Source organism: Thermobia domestica, chromosome 1 (genome assembly GCF_964235325.1).
Source record: "Thermobia domestica chromosome 1, izTheDome1.hap1.1, whole genome shotgun sequence".
NCBI lineage: Eukaryota > Metazoa > Arthropoda > Insecta > Zygentoma > Lepismatidae > Thermobia > Thermobia domestica.
The window spans coordinates 133,451,487-133,474,539 of NC_137454.1; the positions used below are offsets into that span (position 1 = coordinate 133,451,487).

Here is a 23,053-nt window from a genome sequence, read left to right on the forward strand (position 1 = left end):
GATCACGTATATTTGTGTAGCTAGGTTTTGCAGCTAGCGAACATCATTTTACAATATATGAAAGAAATATCTTATTCTTACGATGTTTGTGAAACACACAGAGTATCTTGATGTAAATTATATTAGGATCCATATATATGCTATCGAGCAGAGCAAAGCTTCTCTACTCCCGATCCAAGCCTCTGAATTTTCTCCATGAACGACATAAAGGAATAAGCAAAACATTTTAAAATCCGAGCTCCTTCGTGGCTAAGTGGTTATCGTACGCACCTTTGGCATGGGAGACCCGGGTTCGATTCCCGGCGGGAGCTCATGTGGTTTGGAATCAAACGCTAATCAGTTTGTACCGTCTCATACAACCTCGCTACTGAAAGGAACGTTAAACTCGAAATCAACTCAACATTTTAAAATCCGAAATATTCCCACTTCGGTAATTTTCAGGACGTTAACTGGTGTTCGCTGTACTATATGACGGTAGGCTGGGTTAGAGGGCAGGTTCAAGCCCCCTCCTCTCTTAGCGCAGTATGTTCCATTTGTGATCCTAAATGTTACGACGTGTTTAGTCTTTCACACACACAGAGACAAAAAAAAAAAAAAAAAAAAAAAAAAAACTTTACTGCTCCCGAAAAATAAGTAAACTACATACAATATGTCGAAGATATCAAAGGAAGTTACCTTATCTTGCAAAATGTTTTGATGGGGATAATAATCATATTACCATCGATATGAATCAATCCACGTAAAATAGCGACAGCGAGAACATACTTTAAACTGTGAAAATGAGAAGCTGGAATTGCTTATGTTATCTATTTATATGAATCAGAATTTCGATTATAATATTCAACCAATTGTGGTCTAGTTGTTCTCTATGTGAAATTGATTCCAAGTTGCACAAAGGACATCAACAAAAAATAATAACGAGAGAAAACTATTCCTACTTTGAACCTATTTTATCGGTTTGCAACACTGAAGACTATTCAAAAGAAAGAATAGGGCAATCATATTTGTTCCTCCTGATGATAGTAGAAAGCGGCTAATTCTGTAATAGTGGCAACATCCTACTCATCAGCAGACAGTCCGTGGCTGCTAATGCCCTTTTGACAGTTTTACTGCTGATAAGAAAAAATGGTTATACTCCTAGGCAAACTTTACTAATGTATTTGATGTCCACTGTTGGATAAACTTGTTCTTCCTTGTACAAATAGTGACTCCCAACGAAAACTTACTATACTTCCAATACAAACAGATTACAACGTTCTTATTGTTTCAGTAACTCATGGAGAAGCACCACTCAAGCAGTAAAGCTTATTTACACTATGATACAGTTGAAAATGGATATAATATAAAAATGGTACTTACACTTACTTGCCCAGTTGCCTGAGCGTTGTTTGGATCCCCTGATTCTTTCCCCCAAGAGCATTTCACAGTCTGACCATTAATATCCGTGTTGTGGACAGCTACGATTGCGTGCGTGGCAGATTCTTTAGTGGAAAATCTGAAAGCGAAAGAACACAAAAGATACTACATTACTATTATACGTATGAGCTATGTAACAAATTATTAAAGAATTACAAAACACATTAAGATTATATGACATTACGACTACTACATATACAATGTATACAAAACGAAAGGAAGTGTTGTCACTGCAGTCGTATTTTCCGCTAAGCATACTTTAATAATATGTATGGAAAGAAACGTGAACGATGTGTTGTGAATTTCATGGCAGTCTCTTAATATAAGCTACAAGTGCTAGGCTGAAAGTCATTAAATCTTAACGAAGAGCACTCAACATCTGCTGTCTAGGAGTTGCCAGTGCGATTCCATATCGCACTATATTAATTTTGTTGTGTACGAACATATTGCTCGTGAATTGTCTTCGGGTACACACACAAATCACGTTTCTGACTTCAACGACATATTAATTTACGTAATATTATTTCTCCTAAAAATGGAGGGCATGTAAAAATGGACTGGGACATGCCGAGTTAACAATCGTCGTATGCTAGTGGATGAATTTTGCTAAATGGCATGTCGTATGACCTCAGAATCTGTTACCCTGGGGCGTCCTGACTGACCTTGGTTGATCTTCGACATTTTCCAAAATTACTGGAACCAGTGAGTAGCTGTGTTGTGGTTCATTGTACATTTCCCTTTCGTATGACAAATGTTTTGGGTTGTTGCTGAATTGTTCTGTCCGAGTTGGAACTCATACAACAGTTCACGTATCAGACGCTGCTGAGCTCTTATCTTCATTGCCACTAAAAAATGACTACAGATCTTGACGGAGTCACGGCATCCTTGTTAAATAATCCGCTTGGTCAGTTTGATCTTACACTTACGCTTACGCTTGATCACGGTGTATACGCGTGCCTGCTGTTTGGGTTGTGGAAATCTTAGTTCTATATTCATTGCATGTCCTTTCAGGAAAAATTAGATTGAACTGGAATATTATATGTTTCTTTCATACTGTGTGCTCTGTTACTGAAGTAATTTTATAAAGCAAAAATTCAAATTCTAATGGGAAAGAGGAAGCAGGGTAGTTTTGTATAGTATATTTATAGTTTATTTTGTAACAAATAAATTAGTCGTTGAAACTAACTGGTTAGCATTACTAGTTTTAATACTTCCCTAGGTACTGCCCAAAATTTAAGCTCAATGGCATCATCTTTAGCTCCTGAATGAATTCATTCATATATTTATGAAGAAATGAGATTATATTTTTTTTTCAAAGGTTTTTAGAAGGAGCTGGCATGAAATGAATGTGTTTCATACTTCAAACCAACAACCTGTTTATTTGTAATAAAGTAATCGGTATTAGTATCGAATGGGTGGAATTTACTACCAGAAAATATAAAAGGGAAAATAAGTGAATATATTTGTCGACAATATGGGTCAGAAAACTGAGTTATTCATTACTTTAATTAGTGTAATAAAACATTATATATGTAAAAATAGGCATATTTTTCCGTAGTAGTTCTGATTGAATTATAAACAAGAAGAAACAGCATTATTAGTAGTTCTCTGTAGCTCTGAGACGTAAAAATCATGCATATTGCGACCTCAACACAAACATTTAGCTAGATGTACGTATATTTAAGCTGGACATTTAAATGACGTCAGAGTCCACTCTTGTTTATAGCCGAGAGACAAACTGAGAATTTAAAATGCAAGAATCATGTTAAAGATTCACATAATATACACTACGAATTTTCATGCATGAAATAAACTCTTTATACAAAATAGCTAATTTAACAGAATATATTAAAACTGACGCCTAGAATGGTTGTTTGATTTGGCGTTTAGAGTCTCTTTCACTATCGAGGCTATATGGGACATAGATCTACATGAGATCCGAACCAAAGAAGCATGCGTCAGTAATCGAACTCGTATTTCCTGCCCCAAAGGCACGCACGCTACCTATGTAGTCATGAGAAAGCTCCCGGCGTCTAAGAGTTGTCTAAACAACCTTCTGAAACCCCTTGCAGTCATTCTTTAGACATTTGTGATCAACGACGTAAAATTCTTTCGCTTTTTCTACTTCAAAGAATTTAATTTGATTCAAATCTTCACGATTCAATGTTCACTGATTTATCATAATTAATTATAAAACACTTAAGTGTGCAAGTACATTTTCACCAAAAATTAACAAACAAAATCCACAAACTTGTGGATTGTATCTGTCAAGAGCATCCAACAGAATCGCGGTAGTATTTAGTAAGTTTCAACAAAATATTACCTTAAAGAAGAGACATTCATTCTTAATCCAACATCGTGAGATAACTGAGAAACTACTTTCGTTTTGTTTTCTTTGTTGAAATCAAGCATCTCTTTTCCGCACTGAGGTTAGATGAGTTCGTGGCCCTACGATTTAGAAAGCCAGTAATAACAGCACGGGACCACAAATAATCCAGTTTTACGTGCTTTGTCACGAACTGTGTAGCGCCAAGGAATTTTTAGACACAAAAATTACTATAAAACCATAACCAAAAGGTTTTTTTCCTTATTATTATTATAACATCCGAAATTGTATTTCATTATTTTTCTATTTTATATATGATTTTTTTTTCTAAATCTGCAAGATTTTTATAATAACACTTCTTAAATTTTTACTAACTATATATCCTGTTAACACGTAATCTCGTTCCTTTAGGATAATTTAATTTATACACAGTACAGCTTACAAATAAATATAGTACTTTACTATTGTTTACGTACAGTACTTTAACTTTGAGTAATTTACATTTTCCCAGCCCTTTTACACGTTTAAAACGATAATAATAAACTTAGAGACGAAAAATAAAAAAAAAGTTATGCTCTTGACAATCAGATACAAATTACAAACAAAACAAATTTCAGAGTTTCATTAGTAGAGCAGTAAATTGATCAACACTTAACTTCGAACATTATTATTCTTTCAATTTTATTACATCGATCGAAATACAGAGAGGAAATTCAGGTCCGAAGATTTATTCTCTGCTCATCAATTCATCGGTTGTTCTGCAGTATTTTGAATCGTCTACTAGAGATCTGCACGGGCTCAGGCTGAGCCCGCGGGCTTAAGCCCGACCCAGCCCACGAGCCAGACTCAAGCGCTTTCGGGCCTAACTTTGTGAATATACTGTACAACGATATTTATTGGACCGTTCTTTCTGGAGAACTTTTAAAGCACAACTGCAAAATTAAACCTCTAATTGCTATAAATAAAAATACAATTTTGGGTTAATTATTAAGTTTCTGTAATTCGAGCTTATTTCGGGCTCATTTGATTATCACAAGAGCTCGGGCCGGGCACGGGCCTAAAATGCTAACATAAATTTCGGACTCGGGCCTCACATTGTAAATTCAAGGGTCGAGCCGGGCCCGGGCTAAATATTTAGGCCCGTGCAGACCTCTACCATCTACATACATAGATCTATGGAATTAACAGCTGACCCAAATATTTAAAAGTTCTAAGGATCGAAAACAAGTTTTCTCCGTGAGAGAACGGATCTGATTCAACGTTAAACGGTATAGTGAGTCTCTTACAGCATTGGTGTTGAAAAAGAACCGTTAAACTCCATAGAAAAAAGTTTCTAAATTTCAAAATACAAGCAGAGGAAAAAAAAAATAAGTGAAGCTTAATTTATTTTCAGGAGCAAGAGAATTTTGAATCGTGTTTTATCATTAGTCAACTTCTTTTAAGTTTTTTCCTTGTCAAATTACAGCTGGGTGATAATGAGGCTATTTCATCCAACTTTTGAGTGACCACCAGGACCAGAAGACCCTATCGTTAGTAGACTCTAGGTATGTAGTACATTCCTCCACCGTGAGATGGATCTTGCTTGCGCATTTATCACTACACCTCGCCGCTAGATGTCTACTGCGTCAAAATCTCCATTCAACAACGAATACGCGTTAATCACTTGCTTGAACAAGTTAAGAAACCTTTTGACCTATGAGGACGGTATAAACACCACAGTCAACTGATGAATTTACATCACTGGAAGCAAGCCCCCTACAAAAAGTGTAATTACCGCAATTTGATTAAGCATTTAAAAAGGTAATAATTCAGAGCTATTGAACGTGCTGCGTGAAAACTTTTTCTTCTTTCTGTTTTTAAATCAATCAATCGAAACATATGTTCCAATTATATATCAAAAAGGAAAATATGCAACAATTCATGTGAAAGTTGAATAGAACAGTGATATCATACACCACACAATTAAAAAAAAAAAAAAAATGGTAGTAGATGGGAGTTCGCTTATTAAAGCATTGAATTTAAATTTAAACTACATGACAAAATTTCCTTCACACCTTTAAAAATAAAATAAATATTCCTTTACACACAAAAATTGTTGAATTAACCAAATAATAATACTACATGTGATTCACTCTCATCCAGTAGCGTCATTTTAGGTTTTGCCAGGGAGGGGGGGGGGAGATTATCCACCGATATGAGTTACGAGTTTTTTTTTGTTTTTTGTTTTTTATCAGCGTATTAGTATACAGTTTATTAAAAGGCACATGTTTCTCAAACTTAAGGAGGGAGAAACTCAGAAGGCCTTCCCCAAATGACGCCCCTTGAGTTTTCATACTTAAACAGACTACGGATAAACTTGAGAACGTACTTTATCTATTTGGCAATTGTGCATAGTTCAAACTAAAATCTGTTGCTGATCTTTTTTATTCAGGTTCTGTCTAGGGATATAATGGGGTGTACATGGGAGTATACGACCCACCTAATATTTTTATAGTAAATCGTACTCACCTAAAATTTACGAAATAACGAGCGTATACGGGGTTAGGTACAGGCTATATTTAAAAAATGGTCGAGTGTAAACCTACCAAAAATTCTAGCATTACATCAAGCCATTTGTGGAGGGAAGGGTCATTTTAATCCATAGTATAATAATATACTAATGAAAAAGTGAAACTATGTATTTCGGAGTGTCTTACCCTCTTCCACCCAAAGCGAAACCAGAAACGACGCTAATGTAGAAAGAAATTTTGGCATTCCAATGATAATGAAGTTATGTCCTGTAACCAAACAGTAGTCCACGTACATATTAATTATGGATTGAAGACTTATATGGTTCAGAAGGGAGTCTTGCCAAATCACTATTTGCAAGTGAATTTTAGACTGCGAAGCTGCTTTTTTAAGCCTTATGTTGACGTAACGCCATCACTGTTCCTTAGGCATATAGTATAATATTATAGTGCAATAAGATTGCCTCCCCTTCCCCTCACACACATTCGCCTAAAGAACGATCTTGTGCGGATCTGGATGTGTCATTCTGTAAGAAAGTACTGGAATGTGTTGGACGGAGTTTCGATAGATACCCGAAGATCTTAAAGGACTTGGACATAAAATGTCTCTTCAACCGTTCTGCTTCTACCTAGTAGCTGTGAAATATACTTGGAACATCTCTGCGGCTTTGGAAATGCTAACAACTTTTGGCGCTCTTCATTACTCGAACTACTTGATTTCTGTTTAAATGAAAGCATCTTTTGAACACATTCCCAGCGTTATAATGTAACGTAGTAGGTATATGAAGTTATAAGACTGTACATTTTAACATAGCACTACGTACTAGAGTACTGAAATCTACAATATTAACTGTGGCCAATCTTAAGCATATGCGCAATGTAGAAAATCTGATGCAAACTCTTATTTTCATCTCCCTTCATTTGGTATGCTTCACGTTAGTAGTGAAACGGAGATAATAAATACTGTATACAATAGGCTATAGTGAAATCAAAGAACACACAAAATCAAGTGCTTAACTAACATGGTACTAATAGCAATATTAAAATGGTTACAGATAAACAGCCAAATCAAGCAGGTAGCATACTTATAGTTCGCACACATACAAAACCGACTTTTCCTCAACGGTCGCAGTGGCGTATCTAGAAGGTAAAAACTGGGGGAGACAGAATCCAGACTATCATTCGAATATCAAGAGTTAAACTTTCAAAAATATATAAATAATAGCTTCAATTATTTTTGTTATTTAAAAAAAGTGAGGTCCTAAGCATCCTGGCCCCGTACTAGTTCCGCCACTAGATGATCGATGTCTAAAAGAGTACGGTACTATTATCTAACGAAGTCCCTCCCGAAACATACTTTGTGTGTGCGTGTTTGTGTGTGTATCAAAACGATAGGGATGTACGTATACACAGCTAAATAATACATTTTGCATAATTTAAGGGCATAATACGTTTTGCCCTTAGCCCTATAATACATTTTAAAGAAATTTTAAAAGAAACTAGAATTTACTGAAAATTGCACCCACAACTTCAGTAAAATTAACTATCGGTATTTATCAACAATTTAATGCTAAATAATTTCCCGTATACTGGTTTTTCCTTCCTGTGATGATTATTACCTCCCTTGCTACTACTTTGCTACGAAATGTCCCATTACACCTAACAGAAATCATAGATTTGTTACTGAAGCTTGGTGTTCCTCTTCAGCACTGAGGCTATCTGAGACGTTGATCTAGTTTTGATGTGGAATCCAAACCACCGTAATACATTTCAAATTTTCAATGATTTTTCACCGGGAATCGAACTCAAGACCCCATGCACCAAAGTAGAAACTATCGAGCCAAAATATTGACGACAAAAACAAACCTAAAAAAATACTTTTATCATGTTTACTTAATCATAAGTTTGAAATACTGTTCTTGAGAACACATTTGCTTTATTGGTATATATTTCAAATGTAATCTCCTTTATCCATCGATGTACTTCTCCCAACGTACTGGAAGTCTTTGGAAAAATTCTTTCCTTATTATTTCAGCCTACTGAACTTCCGATATAAACTGTTTCCGACGAACAAGTTTGAAAAGCTAATAATCGGTTAAAAGTAGGTTCGGAGAGCAAGGAGGATGCCTTCTATTTGTAAACCAGTAAAGACCGAAATATTCACAGAGATAGTATGCAGTATGCATTATTGTGTAGGAAGCAAACACCTGTTAAAGTCGAGGACGCTTATGTCTTATTGCTAGATTCGAACGGCCCTGCAGCCAAGCACTTCAAGAATAAGTATATTGTATGCTATTTCTTTTGATAAGATACGAGCATGACAGATCGCAGCACAAGTAAATATGATTTCTTCCGCAGACGACTGCATGTAACGCAGTTGCACTAAAGAAATAATGAACACTATATTCCGTGTTGCTTCTTTTGCTTTCAGTCCTCTCCCCCTAAAATAATCCAAGATTTACTTTTAGTGACAATCCGATAAATAAATAATCCCCTCAATTCTGTAGTGTTCCAGGTGATATTGACAAAAGTCCAAATGTCTTCCGTCTATTTGGTACAGGATATACTATGCAGAATTTATTTAAAATATGAAGTATTCAACTGAAGTCCTGAATTTCTCTAGTAATGTTTTTGTAACTCAGTTTTGTTAGCCTTGTATTTTTGTGAATTTGTAGATAAACTTCGTCACATATATATTTGACTCTCCCTTCTTTTGTTAATATACTTTCCATACACATCCACACATATATACCTACATAACCACTGAAGCTGCAGAATGCATGGCTAATTTTTTGCTTGAAACTACGCAACAAAAACAACAATAATAAAAAGAGCACATGTAATGGACATTTTAAAATACAATATTCAGAGATAATTAACAAAGTCCACAAATTCTGCTTTCCACTCTTATATTTCTCCATCCCAATTCTTTCTGTAAAAAACAAAGTCCAAAAACTAGTGAAAGTTCACAGGCAAATATACTGCAATGTGACATTCAGTGACATGGCCTCGCAAACAAAGTATACTAGCCCTGGGGCAATGATACCCCGTGCGCAATGTCCATGAAAATTGGGAGACATTTATATCCATTTTGGTTGCATGGAGTGGTTATACTACGGGTCAATAATGACACGCTGCGTTGAACAAGGGGCGGGAGTATAATCGATCACGTGTCTGTGTCGTCATGAACATTTCAGAAGTACCCCCTTCCCCAAGGCTTTTGCATAGTATTTCCCATGTCAATCTGTATTGTCGGGTATGTTACGGTTTCCTTTTAATTAATATAACTACTCGTAATTCTTCTACAAAATATTTTTCAACAGAAATATGTTTTCCCATCCCTCTCTTTGTGTATCAATGTATATGTCCCCCACCATGCAGCACTAGCTGCAACAACGCAACAATTATTCACTGTTGCATTTGTACGCAAACATTCATATCGAGGTGTTAATTGAATGGTTGTAACAACGGATGTGAAACAGCTACTGTTAATGTTATACACGATGAATTTACAGTTGAATTTTAAAATTTATCATATATTCTCGTAATGAATGACCTACTAACGTCGTTTTATGGCATGATTAACCTACTGTGCATGCTAAAAGGATAGTGGCGAAAGTTGACTCAATAGTCCTCGCCTTGTCTGCATACTCTGCTCAGCCTGCTTACATACATCACTAAGCCGGTAAAAAAGGTAAGGGTCCAATTCTTTTCGCATGAACTTTTTTTTTTTTTTTTTTTTTTAAAAGTGTATGGGAAACTTAGGCGAACGAATAGATTTACAATTAGTATTAGACACAGCATGTACACAAGAACTGAGTCAATATGGTTTCGTTTTCTACATTTTTTATTTGTACATGTCAATCATTGTTATTACAGTGAAGCCACCGTTAACGGACACCTACATAATAAGGACAGATTTTGTGTCCCAGAAAAAAAATATGTACAATATGTATTATTATGGGACAGGACCCTCTCTTTTATGGATAAAGACAGTATCTCCCGGCCAAGTTTCAATAACGGGCAAAAATTATTCTAAATTCTTAGTAGTAGCACAAAAAATACTTTCTGCAGTTGAAAAAAATCTGAGATATGCACGTAGTGTAGTACTCAGAAAATCAGTTCCTTACAAAATGTTTTTCTCATAATCCGATAATCTGGTGAAACATCGCACAGAACAATTGCAAGTTGAACTTAAAATTTTTGTTTTCTTTTTCCACAATCAGTTGTTCTTTGAGAAGAACCATAGAAAATCTTCAATTAATATTTTTACTTCTAGCACAGCCAGTAAAATTACTTTTCTTTTTCCAGGAGATGACTGACTACTTGAGGACAAAGTTACCACATATTTAATAATATATTTAGTTGTACCCACCATATAAATACATCCCACTGCAATGCTTTTGTTTCTTTATAGAGGATGAGTTTCCGTTCATCTACCAAGTAATTCGAACACTGAATAAATTATTTCAATATAAATATAGATTAATATTATAGAATAATCTATATTTGCACTTAAAGCTTTATATTGCACACAATTACCATATGAGCTGTAAGTAAGCTGTTTGTGTAACCACTGTGTAAAGGATAAATTACTATGTCCTTTTTGGATAAATCATTTTTGGATAAATTACTATGTCCCACTGGTGTCCATAATTCAGAGATTCCACTATATTCCCATATAATGCATTTTGACTTTCTACAGTGTCAAGAAGCGGCTTATTGATAGTTTCAATGATCGTGGATCAGTTATTTACGAGTAGTTTAGAAATTACTCTGCGTTATTACGTTGAGCTTCGGAAGACACATTTCTTCTTCGAGACTGACTGTGAAGATGACCTGACAATACTGTGAAGACGAACTGCCATACGGGATTCTTTAATAAAATGGGACTAATAAAGGATAATTATACAAAAAAGATAAACATAAAATGAATATGAAAAGAATTTTGAAATCTGAGAATTTCAACACGAGTAATGTATGCTGGATTAAGATATGATTTAATAGTTTGGAGGAAAAATTATTGCTTTGTACTCACAGAAATAGTAGTGAATATTGGTCAAAACATAGGATCTTTTACTATGAAGCAAAACGGGTTTTGAAATGCCAGAGAAAATTTAACAAAGTAAAGCTGAGTGAAAACTCGATGATTTTTTTTTTGGGGGGGGGGGAGAGAATTGGATCACATAATTAGATCGGATCTGTAATCGACACGAAGTATTCAGGGCAGCAATGTGTAGTGTCTATTGTGCTCTAATATTTGCAACGATTGCAAGTTCTTTCTTCTTTCCTTTTCCTTATTCGTTTCTTTGTTCACACTTAACTAACTTGAGAGAACCAAGCTACCTATTCTACCCCACCCCTAGCAACAGGCTTTAGTCTGATTTCAAAATATAACGAAGCATGGTCGATATCAGAAAAGGATTACCATATCATTCAGTGTGGGGACTGAAGGGAAGATGCCAGAGATTCTCAACATAGAGAAAAAAAAATATATCCTTGACAAGGATAACTTTTTCTTCGTTTACATTTTTTTTTTGAATAATCATGAAAATAGAAACAGAGAAAAAATTTATTTTATGTAGCCAAACTAAAAAAAAAAAGCACTTTTATTTGAGCTACAATAGCTTATGAAACATCTCGCTTCTCTACAATATTTAGTCGTTTAGAATCACACACATTTGTTAATTGAAATATCTACCTATTCACGCGAAAAAGTTTTTTTTTTTTTTTTTTTTTTTTTGCCCGGAATAAGCTAAAGAGGCTTTAAGGGGTAGAAATCATCATATGTTTATCCTAGAATTGCAGGTCTAAATATCATTGTGTGCCGGATCAGTGTATATAATAATAATAATAATAATAATAATAATAATAATAATAATAATAATAATAATAATAATAATAATAATAATAATAATAATAATAATAATAATAAATGGATGATGGTATATTTTCACCTAGAGGCTTCTATATATTTGTAATATGAAGATAATTTACATATATGTTTGTGATCGCTGGCTGCGCACCTGAGTGAAATTCATCCCCTTGGGGAAAACTATTCAATTCGCACACAAAGTATGCGAAACAAATAGCAAGCAGCTAGTAACAAAAGACGAGTATGACTGAGCACAAAGTTCACCATATACGGATCTCCACCAAAGTTCACCTGTCAGATATGGGTCTCCGAAGCTGACGTCCCACATAAGTACCAGTTAACCGCACGGCATCATCGATTACCACTGAAATGGGCATTCTCTCATCGTCATTGGACCGCCGAGCAGTGGCACAACGTTGCATGGTTCGATGAATCACGATACTGCCTTCATCACATCAATGACTAGGTGAGAATCCTGCGTCTTTCAGGGGAACAGCTGATTGAGACGTATCGAATAGGGAAACGACGGGCTAGTGGTGGTTCCATTATAACTTGGAGAACCTCCACATAGTTATCCATGCGTCCAGTAGTGCGTGTGGAGGGCACTACGACGACTCCAAGCTATCGGCAAGTCATTCTTGATCACGTACATCCACATATTTCCAGTTGACAATGGCATTTTTCAGCAGAACAACGCTTCCTATCATAATGCGGTGCTTCGAGGAGCACGGTGGTGAATTTTAATTGCAGCAATAGTCCCCACACTCATACAATCTTAACGCACTTGAACTGGCTTGGGATTTTATTGTCAGATCCAAGCTCATTGCCCCCTCTGCGGAATTTAAACGAATTATGTGCCTTGTGTATGCACATAAGGTGCATCATGTCTCCAGTCACCTGCCAAGACCCATTGCTTACATGCCAAACCACATTGCTGCTGCATAATGTTTCGGCTGGTCAGGGCAAAAGAATTTCAAATACTAAGTTTTCTGCATATCAGTAGGTGTCAATGTGGGTCTATTGCACGCGTTCCTTACATATTTCGTTTCGAGGTAAAAGAAGAAAAAGGGATGACGTGTGAATTTTTCTCTTGAATCCTGGTGGGAGTGGCCGGTTACCACAGATACAAGAGAGCATCAGAGAGAATATGTCAAACCAGTGATGTGCAAAGTCGCGAGCCGGCTCCCGGGCTGAATAACTGAGCGTGAATCCATGTGAGCACAAGCGTTATAAGGGGACAGCGAGCCAGAGCCTGAGTCTAAGCTAGCATGGGGCGCAATGAGGTTAGTGAGCGCGAGCACGAGCCCCATTGAGGATAGTGATCTCGAGCTGATAACAAGTGTGAGCTCAATAAGGTAAATGGGTGCGCCTCATTGGGACTAATGATCACGATCCCCTTTGAGAATAGAAAGCTGTGCCCGCGCGAGCCCAGATTGCAAAAGAGACCATTTCTGGGTCAAACATGGACATCGAAGCAGCATTACATTGGCCTGTGTGTTTTACCAGGTTAAACTGAAAGTAAATGCTACCGGAACGGAAAGAAAAATATGTCAGACATTCAGTAGGATGCGGTAAATGAGCAGGCAGCACAACGCTGGTTGACCAAATTTAAGAACAGCCACGAATCTCTCCAGGACGTACTAAGTACGTGACGTCCACAAGCACAGACAATGAGATACTGAAGGCGGCTTATAAACCGATAATGACCAAACATGTGAGACACATGGGTAAACACTTACTGACAGAGTAGAAACAACCAAACCTCCCACCAGTTTTGGAAATAGTATGAAGTATAATGATGAGTTCGACATAAGCTGACTAGTTCACGAAGTGACACGTACAAAAGGCCTATTTGTTATCTTGTCAGAGGAAGGACAGTGTTGACGTGCAATAAGAAGTGGTTCTTTACGATACTTCATAGCGCCATCATCATTTAGCATTATATGAAACAGTCTCAAACAGCCAAAACCAACATTAAATGAAACTACGTCCACCTGATCAGTGAATGAAACTGTGTACTCGCAATGAATGAAACGTATGTATGAAAAATTGAGAAGCATGGAGTCAGTACTTTTGAATCACAGAGATGGTATTCTGCTTGAAGACAATGCGAAGCTATATGTTGCTAAGATCACTCGTTACACCACTATCAGAATTAGAGGGAACTGTTAATGTATCCTCCATGTTCCCCTGATATTGCGCCGTCAGCTTATCACTTGTTCAATTCATCTACGGGTATGATGGTTCCGAATCCTCGATGAGATTACCCACACACTGGACGATACATTTTTATTCACATTCCGTTTAGTTTTACTATCATGGAAAAGATGTAACTGGTAAATCAGAAAATTCCCATGTTATCGCCTTTCTTTTTATAGGGTAAAAATTCTTTAGGATACATTAGTTGTATTCTGTTTATTCACTAGGCACTCCCCTGATATATATATATATATATATATTAGGGGATGCCTAGTGAATAAACAGAATGCAACTAATGTATCCTAAAGAATTTTATCTACGTACAACGGATGTACCAATCATGATGTATTTCCTCCAGTACTTCCTGCATCATTTGTTTCCGGTGGGTTCTAAAGACATGAGCTTCATATGAAACTTACACTGGTTATGTTTTGAGTTGGCTTACACATATTACAATGAAGGAGAGAATTACAATGTTTGTTTAACTTTTCCGAAAGGAAGAACTTTAAAGAACAAATAAACCAAAGATAAAGACGGCAACGAAACCTACTAACATAAAAATAAAGTGAAACATATTAATTCACAAGTTTAAGCTTTCTTTATGCAGCACACCAGAACAGCAAATTTTACTTTGCGAACCTTGCATTTAGATTGAAAACGAAAGTGAAGACACTACTCATCTATTGATTCAACTGACACAAAAAATATATTAGCTTTATTTTTTATTAAAAAGAGTAGATAAAATATTTTGATTAAAGATAACGAAAACCTTTCATCCAAACCAACGGTGAAAATATCATCAACATGATTATGAGGTAGCAGGTGAATAATTTTGCTTGAATAACTACTTACGAAAGTAAGAGAATGTGTGTGTGTGTGTGTGAGAGAGAGAGAGAGAGACAGAGAGAGAGACGTAGAGGATGATCTGCATTTAGATTTTTCACTCATTAAGCATACAATTTCCGTGAAGAAATATAAGTCTTATATGTATATATTACTTCACCTGTTTGGCTGGCTCACGTCGGTTTTCTACAACAAATGAATTTTGAGCCCCCACACATTATACTATCTTATTATTTTTGACGTGAACAGCCAAGGTTAAAAAGATGAATTATGACCTCTTTGTTGGTTGCTTTAGCACTAATGAATATACTGTATCAACGAGACAATGTTTCGCAACACGAAAATACCATTTCGTGCTTTTGTGATTCCTCATGTCTTCAAGCCGTGATCATATTCCATAACGACTGCCTGGGGGAAATGCTCCCGGCTGCAATGCCGACAAAATGCAAATAACTTCTTTTGACCCGAAATGAGCCCAACATTGGAAGAACGTGTCACAACTAAGACATTCGAATTCGAGACTGCTGCTCCTCATTCAAATAGTCTATATACATGCATGTTTGAGTATACCTTTGTTATATTATAATACAAACACATAAAATCAACAAAACCTTGTCTCGCAAGGTAAAAATAATCTTGCAAGAAAACAAGATAGGGCTGAACTCCGTTCACTACACACGGTTCAAAATTTAACACATTCGTTTTTATAGGATTGCAGACGTTTTTCTATGCTAAGGGACAGCATTTATGGCGGAGTTCCGAGTTGTCCGTAAACGCAGTTAGCAAGTAAGAGGGATGCGATGTTGTCACGTCTTGTCTTTTTTTTCGCATCTGCTCGCATTTTAGTTTATTTGTTTAGCCACGCATTTTTATCACACAACCACATTGTGCCATAGCCAAGTGTTTCATTCGCTTAGCCGATACGTCATCGATTGTGTTCCAAACTTTACTCTTAATATGGTTCAAACTACTTCCATCATTGCATTATCATCGTACGTAATTACCGTGATCACTACCATGCACAACTGTTTTCTGCTAACCTTTTTGCCTTGTGTTATCCCACTTAATATTGTCTACGTTTATTCCGCAATAATAAGCACACCTACTGCAAATTTAGTCAATATTCATGTTATCGACCTCTCCATCTCTACATAAAAATACCCACTTTGATATCGTATATCAGCCGCAAATATCATTTTTATTTCTTTCCACCATATTTTATATCACAGTAGTCGCTCAGAACATAATTTCTTTCAATGTCTTAATAAGTTCATGTAATCCTTTTGCCTTTAACAATGTTTTATTTCTCCATAAAACTGAAAAATACTACAGCTGCTTAACGTATGTTCGCAGGTTCAATCTTAGTGAGAGGATAAGACTCGAATACAAATCAAACGGTTCAGATGCCATTTTCCTCTCCTCCCTCGTAACGATGTTGTATATCACAGTCCTTCATCTCCATCACTATTTATTCAAGTCTCTTTATGTTATCTTAATATCTTTTTAACCTTTTCTATTCTTTTCTATATTCACATTGCACGACTTCGCCTCATACACTACAAGAAATATTTTAAAAGCCTTTTCTTCTTAAGTTTTTGTCCAAGTATTCACAAAAATCTCTCACTCTTTCTAATTTCTATAAAATTACCATGACAAAGTTGTTTTAACTTACCTTACAAAGGCGTATCCCTTGTCCTTGAACACTCGAATTTCCTGGATTTGACCAAACGGTGAGAAAGTTTTCTGCATCAATTCCTCCGTCAGACCGTTGGTAATGCCCCCGCAGTACACAGTACAATTGGTCGGGCTGGATTGATTATACACCTCATCAAATGTTAGAGGTTTGGTGTTCACTAGAAGTCCAAAGGAAAAACCGTGGGAATGGGTAAGAAAAAAGAGAAAACGAAAGAAAAAATAATGTTAGTTGCATTTCAATTTGCAAGATTTAATGAATATTATTTTTAATTATTTAAGTATGCACTTGAAAGAAATAAAAAAGTGAGTGCGTATTACAACTACCACTAACAACAAAATTATTTAAATATTAATAATTACTGACACTGCCTTTCCTTACAGTATTTAAACGTTACCATATACATTAATTTTGACTTATTCAGGACATGAAAAGTAGCCTCATTTGGGGTCAAAAATTTTTTTCATGACAAATTCCGTTATGAAATTCTTCAATTATTATCAAACTAACACATTATATGTGCTAAGGTATAAATAGTGGCATAAATACTATTTCATTAAATTTAACAGTACAACTATTAAATGCTGTTCAAGTTATATCCAGAAAAGTTAGTTCTGCTATTAGAAAGTCCGAAATTGCTGGAGAATAAAATTATACAATTTCACATATAATATTCTAATTCTTTTAATATATTGTGTCTGATTAATGTTAATAATAACAAAAGTGTTCTCATTAAAAACTTGCCATGTGTCAGTTAGCTGTATAACGATTGTGCATTGATTTAACCAATATATTTTTAAAGGTGAATAAAATAGGGACTGTTAAATTACTACATGCCTATGATCAATTATGAAGTAGTAGGAAAACTGACTTACTTCCAATATGTTACAGATTTTTGTCTCATTTGTTTGGACAATCCTATTTCAAGTCAAGGATACAGGATTCGTGAACCTTCACGCCCAATGACAACACGAGCAGGTCTCGCTTACCCAAGTCAAGAATAAATTATTTGGCCACGATGAAATTCACTTTAATTTCTGATTGCATTTGGTTGACTGAGCATTAATTCGTTCTTTCAATTTACTAGAATCTTATGTCTATCTAATCTCGGTTATACCTCTTCGCCTCGTACATAGGAGAAATAAATTAATATCATTCAAGGTGGGAGTCAGCTTGCTATACACAGAAAAAGTACTGACTACCGAAATTGGAATAATCTACGCAAGTACCACATGATGGTGTAACAGCTTGAAACTTCTCTTATTTGTTATGCTACTTATTCCTTCCTCAATATACAGTATCTGAGGGAAAAAAAAACTTCGAAAGAAAAATTAACCTGTGAGATTCATTTGGTTCAACAATGGATCAAGGTCCCAGTCATTATGTGATATCAAAGTTCTATTTTGAGCTTCTGCGCCATTCATTCATGTATCGGAGAGGGAAGTTGGACCTTGAAACTGAGGCTTCAAGCTGATTAGCTGGTAAGTTGTCTTCCCATGGACTGAGGATAAACCGAAAAGGTTAAATGAACAGACAAGATGGTGTAGTACGTTGACTGAGACGTCATATATCAGGTTGGTGCGAATGAACTGTCTGAACCCAAGGGCATTATTTCCAAAAGGGGAAAAACTGGCTAATAAAAGTAGTTGCCGTCTGCAACGACATACTTGTGCCATCGCTTAACCAACGATTAGGTTTCACGGCAAAAGAAGTCTTGAGTCTGAAAGGCAAATAACTCCTCAACCGCACGTTGCACCGCTCCATCATCAAATAATATCATCTCTCCCAGGAAATAATCGAGATGCAAAGAAGTCAGGAAAATACGGTGAATAAAAAAGAATTTTATATTGCGACTCATGGAGAGTCGGCATGCCACTTGAGCAACATTTTTGCGGCATTGACTTGCATCATGAGGAAGCCATATATAATGAACATTTCTGGATGCTTACGTCCAAGTTTGCGATGCATTAATAGAGTTCAGCACTAGAATAATTGACAGTAATGTTTTCATCTCACGGAGAATGACATATGGATGAACTCCATACCAGAATAGTTCGCCATATCAGCAACATTCACTAGAAGTTTTGGACACTGTCCTGACCGTTTACAATATTACAATAGTCGTAGCAACCCATTTTTCTTTAAGAGTGACAATTCGATGTAGAAAACTTTCCTGGTTATTCCTTTCACTCAGAGCAACACCTCCAGGCGGCAATTATTGTTGGCCAGTGTTAATTAATGTGGTACCCATGGGTTCAACATTTTATCAATTCACAAACAAACTGCGAATGGTGAGTTCATTCACCATTTCTGGCTCACATGTACTGATGTTTTTTGTGCCTTGTTGTGCAGAATGTCCCAGTTTGAATTTATAAAGAAAAATCACTTGTAATTGTGTTCTCTATGGTGCATTTTCATGCGATTCTGTTCAACAACGTACTGTCTTCTGGCTGTCTGGATAAATCCAGCCTATTTGCAGGACGTGTACAGAGTTGTGATCATAGTGCATCCATTGTGTTGCTGAGGCGAGTTCCCCATCAGACGACTAAAAGGACATTTCGTTGCCACCAACTTAATATAAACAATTCTTAGAAATGCATTTTTTTGGTAAGCGGTTAAAAGACATTATCATCATATACCATGTACTATGTCCTTGAACTTCTGCTAGACTCACGGTCTTGCACATTTTAAAAATTGTTTTAAATATAAAAAAGGATAGGGTATGTTAGATTAATTTTGTTTCAAATACGTCTCTTGAATTTGAGTTGTTCACTCGGCTCCTCTATGCTATACTCGTGTACTTGCTGAACGTGTCGAACATAGCGAACAAATGAAAAAAAAAAAAAAATCTTTCTTTTCAGTTGTAAAATTGGTCTAATCCTTTTGCACACAATTTAAAAATAAGTTTTAATTTTGCACAGTCAGATTGATTGTAAATGAGAAGTCGGTGAATAAATCTAAAGCGTACTTCTCAAGTGGTGAAGTTGTTCCTATTTTTGCAAAGGAAATTTCATATATTGTTCCGAGGATGGAATATAAACTAATGTGACATATCAAAAATAATTTCCCTGTTATTATTTTGAATACTTATAATGAGGCACTTATGAGGTAATTAATATTTCCGAAGGAAAGGCAATTTACTTAAAATGGTGTAAAAGCTAAACCTGTGTTTGGAGGAAATAGAGTAATTACATAAAGCAGCTACACAGTAATTAGTATTTAAAACATATATATTCACAAACAACACGCCTGAAGAGAGAAAAAAATATAATAAAAAATAAAAACAATAAAAAATGTACCCTGTGAGAAATTCTTTGAAGACCAAATCCACGATCCTTATTTCCACTGGACCAGCGCTGCTATTTTTTGAACCATTAAAAATATATATATATATATATATATATTTAAAAAATCCTACCGAGACCCCATACCATCAAACCAGAAAAAATCAATAAAAATATGTATATAATAAATACTCACCACATAACGTACCTGAATGCACCATTTGTCAACGTAAGGAGACTTTTTAACTAAATCTAGTACTAATAATACCGAAAGAAACATTCTTCTAACTACTAGTATTGTCTTTTTTCCAATTAAAAAAGGGAAAAAATAAGATCTAAATAAATCCGAATTCTGATTCTACGTCTGTAACGACATAGTTTGATATTTCCGAAATCAACTCTTGAAATAAAGAATTTAGTGCTAAACAGTGTAAATTAATTTTAGTTAACAAATGATGAAAAAACTTGCAATATACTGTATATCTATATATTTTTAAAGGACTCCAATCACAGAGAGAAAGAGGAACTTGCTACTTTCTTTATGAGTACTGAATCAACATAAAGCTAGATGAAAAAACAAATATTCACATTTCAGCCTCGTTTATATAATGGATATATATAAGAAAGGAACACAGACAGACATTTATGTGATGCGGAGATTTGGAATTTTGAAAGTAAGAAGAATCTGTAATTCAGTGATTGAAGCCCGTGCCATTAAAAGAGAACAATGCTTCTTTCATAGCTTTAGGCAATAATTAGCCGAAAGCATTAGCTGAATTTATTATTTTTTTTTCAAAGTATACACATTCAACTAACCAACAAGACTGTGTTAATTCGAGATCACTAGTTAACAAACATTTAACATGTAAGTAAAAATCATAACACCGTATTATTATTAATAATAATAATTTAATAAAATAAAATTTGTAAACAGTTTCTTCGATGTAACGCCTACCGAGATTAAAAAAAAAAAGTTTATCTTCGATTTAAGGAAGTTCCAATTAGTTAGGTTTCTTTTGTTTCATCCTCTTATACACTTTGTTTCAAAAAAAATATGTGATAAAGATTCCATTGCTGAACTCAGGTTGAACCAGAGTATACAAAAATGATTCGTCACAATAAAAAGCAGACTTAAAAAAGAGGTCGCAATGCATGCATTTGGATGCTAGCTGGCAGACTACAAAAATGACTGGGAAACACTAAAAACGTAACTGCACGTATCAAAAGCATTTATACATAGATAAAAGGAAGGAAGAATAGGTATTGGACAAGGAGGATTGTCGTTGAAACCCTTCTCTCACAAAAAGAATGAACTTGATATGAGATATATTCAGTATAAATTTGAAAACTACAAAGATGATTTTGAAAACAAATTCTACATATATAAGTATGTATCGTAAAATTTGTAATTTCGAAAAACTTGACTTCAAAAAATGTTAATTTTACAAGTATCGTAAAACATTCATTAATTTTTAAAAAAATATTTTCTAATTATATAATTATATATATATTAGCAGTAAGAAAAAGTACTTTACAAAAAAAAAGAAGTTTAAAAAAACAAACAGGCGCAACAATGAAAAAAGAATGAATAAAGAAACAGCTGCATTCCTAGTGCCCAACTATGTTTCTACAGCTGAAAAATTGCATGGAAACACTAATATTATATATTATATTAATAATAATATAATATATAATATAAAATAATGAAAACAGTTTAAGTGAGGAAAACTAGAAAAATAAAAGGTATTTGGAATTTTATATATATAAAAGTGCTTCTTCTATAAAATATTTCGATTTCTTTCATGGAAATATATAAATATATATAAAAAGAAAGAAAAACAGGGAAATCTACGAAAACATTCGATTAATCAAAGTAGATTATTTAATTACATGTGAGTATCAGAGAACGGGAGAAAAGTTGGCATAGAACATTAAATAAGATGTAACATATGCAGATATAAGAAGTAAAATTTAGGCAGCTTACCTCATTGCCAACAGCAGATTTTTTATTTCGTTTAGATAAATAAATATGTATAAATATAATATATATGTGAAAAAGACACCATTTCATTCTCACAAATACCACGGATGCCTTCTACTAATAACTGTTACATATGAGTAATAGGTAAGAAAAAAACAAGAAAAAACTCCAAAAAAAGATACCTGCTTCTTGGGCACTTCCATTTTATTTTTGTGTGTGTTTGGCAAAAGGCAAAGGATTGTTAAGGATGGCAAAACAGGGAAATACAAAGCTGAACATGCGGTTGTGCATAATAGCAATTTTGTGTCACTGTGTTCTCTCTTTATCGTGTTCTTATTACGTTATACAATAATGAAAAATTTTAGGTATTGATCTACTGAAAGTATAAAATCCACGGAACTTCTCTTTTGCTTTTAAGTACCAAAATCCTTAGTAGATGCGAATAGTGATGTCATATCCTGCTCGCTGCCAAAGTCATCGCAAATTCTTTTTCTATATAACTAGTAGCCACCGGTTGCCCTGCGTTTTGCCATGGGAAACTGCTTGCTTTATCCGTAATGGTTTTCATCTTACTTTCATAAAATAAAAATTAAAACTTAACAGTACTTCTACCACCAAAGGCTTTCAGATCGGTACATAACAGATCGCAGTTTTCGCTTTATTTTAATATTCTCAGCATATGTAGTACAAAGAAGATGGCAATGGCAATTAACAGGATGTGATGTCAAACTATTCAAGTCCTTTCTAGGTTAACAAACATTGTTCATCCACCTTACTAATGAGAGTTAACCTGCAAACAATTGTGTGAGAAGAAAGAGAAATAAAACTTATTTGAAAAGGGGCCAATACTTCATTATTCTGGTGAGCTCTCTAACAAGAATCTCGAGATGGAACATGCAGCCCCGCGATGAAATACACTTGCGGGTTGG

At 35.1% G+C, this 23,053-nt stretch overlaps 1 protein-coding gene across 14 annotated transcripts in view; it reads right to left on the minus strand.

Moving 5' to 3' along the window:
• Nucleotides 1-23,053, minus strand: part of LOC145689315 (nucleolysin TIAR-like) — a 1,166,854-nt gene that overhangs the window by 75,828 nt on the left and 1,067,973 nt on the right. For all 14 annotated transcript variants that reach the window (XM_081763493.1, XM_081763481.1, XM_081763496.1 and 11 more), the window contains 2 exons: nucleotides 16,839-17,019; nucleotides 1,360-1,495 (listed from right to left, as the gene is read on the minus strand). In XM_081763493.1, the coding sequence (XP_081619619.1) occupies nucleotides 1,360-1,495; nucleotides 16,839-17,019 (317 nt within the window). The remainder of the gene's footprint in view (nucleotides 1-1,359; nucleotides 1,496-16,838; nucleotides 17,020-23,053) is intronic.